The sequence below is a fragment of the Miscanthus floridulus genome, chromosome 4 (genome assembly GCF_019320115.1).
Source record: "Miscanthus floridulus cultivar M001 chromosome 4, ASM1932011v1, whole genome shotgun sequence".
NCBI classification, from domain to species: Eukaryota; Viridiplantae; Streptophyta; class Magnoliopsida; order Poales; family Poaceae; genus Miscanthus; species Miscanthus floridulus.
Genome location: NC_089583.1, coordinates 15,861,580 through 15,866,653, shown reverse-complemented (window position 1 = coordinate 15,866,653; position 5,074 = coordinate 15,861,580). Strand labels below are relative to the sequence as shown.

The following is a 5,074-nucleotide window of genomic DNA, read 5'->3' as shown; positions in this document are numbered from 1 at the left end:
CATGTTCTAGTAATCAGTATTCTATCCAGCTTTTCCATTGTGGGAGGATCATGGTTATTAGATCAAGTATACATATACCCCTCCACTCATTTCTAGTTCTCTCAGCTCAAGGAAATTGATGAAGGTGTTATAAGACCAGTATGCTTGTCCACACCATTATTAGAGCTCTTCTCCTTAGCATATCTTATGATATTAAAGTCACCTCCTATTAGCATAGGTTCTTGATTGATTGAGCAGAAGTTGGACAATTCAGATAGAAAAGTCATTTTCCCCTCTTCTTGAGCAGCCCCATAAACAATTAAGAGATTCCATTTCATTCTTGCTTGTTTATCCCATAGATTCAGCTGTATCATGAACTCCCCTTGTTTAAAAGACACAACATCATAGATATCTATTCTAACACCAACCAAAATACCCCTAGACTTACATTTAGATGTATTCCAAATCCAAAGGCAATCCTGATTGGTATCAAACTTTCTTAACAGAGAGTCCTCACAAACTTCTTACATGGTCTCTTAAAGACCAATAAAGTGAAATTGATATTGACAGATTAGAGATTTTAAGAATGTAGAGGCTCCTTTTCTTTTTAAGCCTCTTCAGTTCCATACTAAACCTTGTATATTCATCTATCATATTTTCTTTTACCTTTCTTTTTTGGCAAGCTAGGATCTTCCTGTGCTTGTTTGCCTTTAACCTTCAAAGGAGTTAACTTCTTGGTCTTTCTTGACCCTTTCTTTTTTTTTCTGGATTGCAAAAGAGTAAACTCCTCTGTCTCAGAGGTTTCCTCATGCATCCACTCGAGTTGTAAAGACTCATTATCATCTCTTTCCTCAACTATTTCCTCTACGTGAACATTAGAAGAGTTTCTTTTGTTGCTTATTAAGTAAATTAATTCTTGCAGTTTCTAGTTCTTTAAGCACATCAAAGGAATGAGAACTATCTTTTTCAATAACCACCTCCATCTTTTTAGACATAGCATGTAAATCATCATGAGATAAATCAGAAAGTATAGAATGGGCAGTTGTGTAACCTTCCAGATTCCTCTTCTTGGCCATAATCTCTATCTTTTCTCGAGCAGTCATGGCAATTTCCTTCTTCAATCTATCACTTCTTCTCCTTTCTTGATGATGCTCATCAGCAACTGCTACTTAACCATCACTCTTCTACTCTTGTATGACACCCTTTGCTAGATCCTCAACCATAGCCCTCTCAGTCAACGCAGAGACCACACTTTCCTGAGTGTTTACAATGTGATCACCTGGTAAAAAGATTTCAGGTGCCCAAATTCTGACCAGGAACTTTATCAGCCTCTTTACTAACCAACACATTTTCAGAATCTTTAATAGTTCCACAACCATCCGCAGAATGCTTTCCCAATAATTTATCAGGAAGCTCATCTGTACGTTCTTCCCTGTACCAGACTTGCTGATCCAGAGTTCCATCATTTTCCTTGGAACGTCCCTGGCCACCATCACCATAAGCATCATTTTTTCTCAATCTAACACTCAGAGTTTCTCTTTTAGTATCAGAGTCCTCAAAGGTATCTGGTATTTGGACTTTGTCACCCCTGCCCTCCTCAGTTCCCCTTTCCTACAAGTTTTCTGAGCATCACCCATAAACTTACCACCCTTGTTAGTCTCAGAGTACTTTCGAGGAGCAGAAGCAACACCCATTTCACAAACGAATTTATTTACAGATTGTTGGCGACGTTGTTATTTTTACATATTTTTCTTCTCCAGACCCACAAAATAAATCTTAATGTCTTGTATATAAGTAGGAGCCCTCATTTGCACCGTACTCCTTCCATTCCAAAATAAACACACTTTTACACAATTTTTTCCCCAAGAGTTAAATGCACCAGAGATCCATTAACTTGTGAGGATGTTTCAGTTGGGTCCATCAACTTCCAAAGTGATTTTTTGGGTCCATAAACTTTAAAAATGGTTCACTGCAGTCCATACCTATTTATTTAACCTTAAATTCAAAGCATATTTATAGAAAACCTCCTACCTTTATTTATCTTCTACGCACTCACCCTTCAGTCATCGTACGTAAGAGCTCTTGCTCTGTGCGCCGACGACAGCGCCCGCACGTCGCGGAGCGCGCGCCACACGGCGCTGTTGCACTTGAACCCAGAGCCGAAGCCGATCTGCCACACGCGGTGGCCGCGCCGCACCTGGCCCTTGGCCTCGGCGTGCGCCAGCTCGTACCACATCCTGGACGGCAGCTCCTACATGATGCTCGTCAAGAAGCTCGGCGAGCTGGACCCCCTGATGAAGCCGAAGCAGGACAGGTACGCGCTCCGCACGTCGCAGCAGTGGCTGGGCCCTCAGATCGAGGTCATCCCGTGGCATGGGCGTGGGCATGGTGCTCTCCGTCGTGCCCATGCGCTGGAGCAGCGTGACGCCGCCCTCGACGCCGGTGAGCCCTTCCTGTCCGGCCGAGCGCGCGAGGCCACGCGGCAGCAAGCTTCTAAACAGTCGGCCACGTTAAAATTTTCCGAACTGAATGAACTGATCAATACCACCTCAAATACCCTTCCTGTCCGCTGCGCTTCAAGGACGCCGCCACGGGCGCGCCGCTCTCCTTCTCCACCACCTTCGTCGCCGCCATCCTGCCGCGGTACCCGGACGCGCACGGCCACGGGCTGGCCTTCGCGCTCGCGCCGTCCGCGGCCGGCCCGGCGCGGGCCGTCACGGGGAAGTACATCGGCCTGTTGAACACGTCGGACAACGTGGGCAACGGGACGACGAGCCAGGTCGTCGCCGTCGAGCTCGACACGGCGCTGGACGCGGAGTTCGACGACATCAACGACAACCACGTCGGCGTCGACGTCCACGGACTCAAGTCCGTCGCGTCCAAGTCCGCCGGGTCCGTCGACGTCACCCTGGCCAGCGGGAAGCTCCTGCAGGTGTGGATCGAGTACGACGGCTCGACCACGCGCCTCGAGGTGACCGTGTCGACGGCGGCAGTCGCGTGCCCAGGCCGCGAGTCCCACTCGTGTCCTGCGAAGTCAACCTCTCGTCGGCGGTGGCGGACCAGACGTACGTCGGGTTCTCGGCCGCGAACGGCGCCGCATCGAGTTCGCACTACGTCCTTGGCTGGAGCTTCCGCCTCGGCGGCTGCCGCGGCTCCCTCCGCCGTCTGGGCACAAGAAAGCGACGGAGCTGCCGCTGATCCTATCACTCATCCTCCTCGCCGTCGTGGTGCTCCTCGCGGCGTCTGGCGCCGCCGGCGGTTCGCCGAGGAGCTGGAGGACTGGGAGGTCGAGTACGGCCCTCACCGGATCAGCTACAAGGACCTGCACGCCGCGACCAGGGGTTTCCGCGACGTCATCGGCGGCGGCGGCTTCGGCGTCGTGCTCCCGCTGCGGCCGGGCGGCGTCGAGGTCGCCGTCAAGAAAGTGTCCCACGACTCGCGGCAGGGCCTGCGCGAGTTCGTCTCGGAGATCGCCAGCATGAGCCGGCTGCGCCACCGCAACCTGGTCAGCCTGGGGCATGTGCGCAGAGAGCCGTGCATACACCTGCATGCGTATGGTAAGGGGTTTTCTATAAATGTGCTTTGAATTTAAGGTTAAGTAAATATGTATGGACTGCAGTGAATTATTTTAAAAGTTTATGGACTCAAAAAAACCACTTTAAAAGTTGATGAACTCAACTGAAATCCTCTAACAAGTTAATGGATCTCTGATGCATTTAACTCTCAAATCAATATGCAGCTGTATCGAGAACTCCTAACAGCCACAAGTTGAGACCATGCACGAAATAAAATAAAAATGTCGATGAAAAAGGCCAAAACAAAGGGAACGGAGGCTACTTTAGACACCAGAAGCTCCCTCGTCCACTCATTTAAGGCATGCCTCGTTCACCCCGCACTAAGACTCTTCATGGTCTATAAATGACAAACTCTCTTTACAGGGTAGCAGTGTAATTTTTAGCCACACTAGTTTGCCCATTCAAATTAATCTAGATGTAGGTTTATTCTCGGTCAGAGGGGATATTGTTTACTACCCGATGCTCTCTTTGGAATCCCTCACCATTTCACTCCACAAAACCTTAGTAGCCTGTTTGGCTTGACGAACTCTCTAGCATACGGCAAACCCGTCGAAAAAATAATGGTGGGCCGACATCTTTTTGACATTGATGAGCAAATTGTTAGTCACATCTTTTTGACATGATACTTTAGCAAAGAGATGTCAACTAAACATGCGCCCTTAACAAATGGAGCAGGCCATATGGTGAAGCAAGGGACGATGCGAGCGTACATTTGCGTCCTTCCCTTGCTATAAATAGGGACTCCTAAGCCGCTCATCATCGTAACAAAGGCAAGAAGCCGCACGAAGTTAAGAAGGCCGATCGACGATGGGCGTGATCTCGTGCGGCAGCAAGGAGGAGTTCGACAGCAAGATGGTGGAGGCCAAGGCCACCGGCAAACCGGCGGTGATCGAATTCATTGCCACCGGGTGCGGTCCTTGCAGCATGATCGGCCCGGTTTTCGATAAACACGCCGGCAGCTACCCTGGTGCTGTATTCTTGAAGGTCGACATCGACGTGCGAGCACCAGTAACTTCGTGGTGCTCCGAACCAAAGTGATTCTTAGCTCTCTTTTTTTAACCAATAACCGCTCATGCACAAATTAGGCTATTCGCACTCGTCCACCTCTATTTTCATCTCTAAAAAGGAATATTCATCCTAGTCATCGAGATTCTCTACTCTATACACATTTTTCCCGCACCCATATTATCTCTATCCCATACTCTATACCAACTACTTCATATTTTATTCCCCTCCCTCCCCTTTCTCTCTCCCTAACTCTCTCTCTCTCTCAGCTCGCTACAGTGTTTTAGCGCGCCTGCGCGCAGCCGTTGGAAATAGCGGCGGCCTGTGGAGCCGGTACGCTACCGCTACCGGCTGCTTTGCAGACGCGCGGTGCGGACGCGCAGGTCCGTTTACAGGCTGCGGTGCGGATAGCCTTAGTGACGGCTCAAGATGTAAATTTACGTCTGTGATGTGAACAGTACTAGTGACGGGTGCCCAACCGTCTGTACTACTTATCCGTGACGCTGGCTGACTTA

At 49.2% G+C, this 5,074-nt stretch overlaps 1 protein-coding gene across 1 annotated transcript; it reads left to right on the top strand.

The window, feature by feature from the left end:
- Positions 1-2,234: 2,234 nt before the first annotated feature.
- Positions 2,235-3,565, top strand: LOC136548114 (L-type lectin-domain containing receptor kinase IV.1-like). The gene is made up of 2 exons (XM_066539749.1): positions 2,235-2,339; positions 2,561-3,565. Exons 1-2 carry the CDS (start codon positions 2,235-2,237, stop codon positions 3,563-3,565), a joined length of 1,110 nt encoding a protein of 369 aa, XP_066395846.1.
- The last annotated feature ends 1,509 nt before the right edge of the window (positions 3,566-5,074 follow it).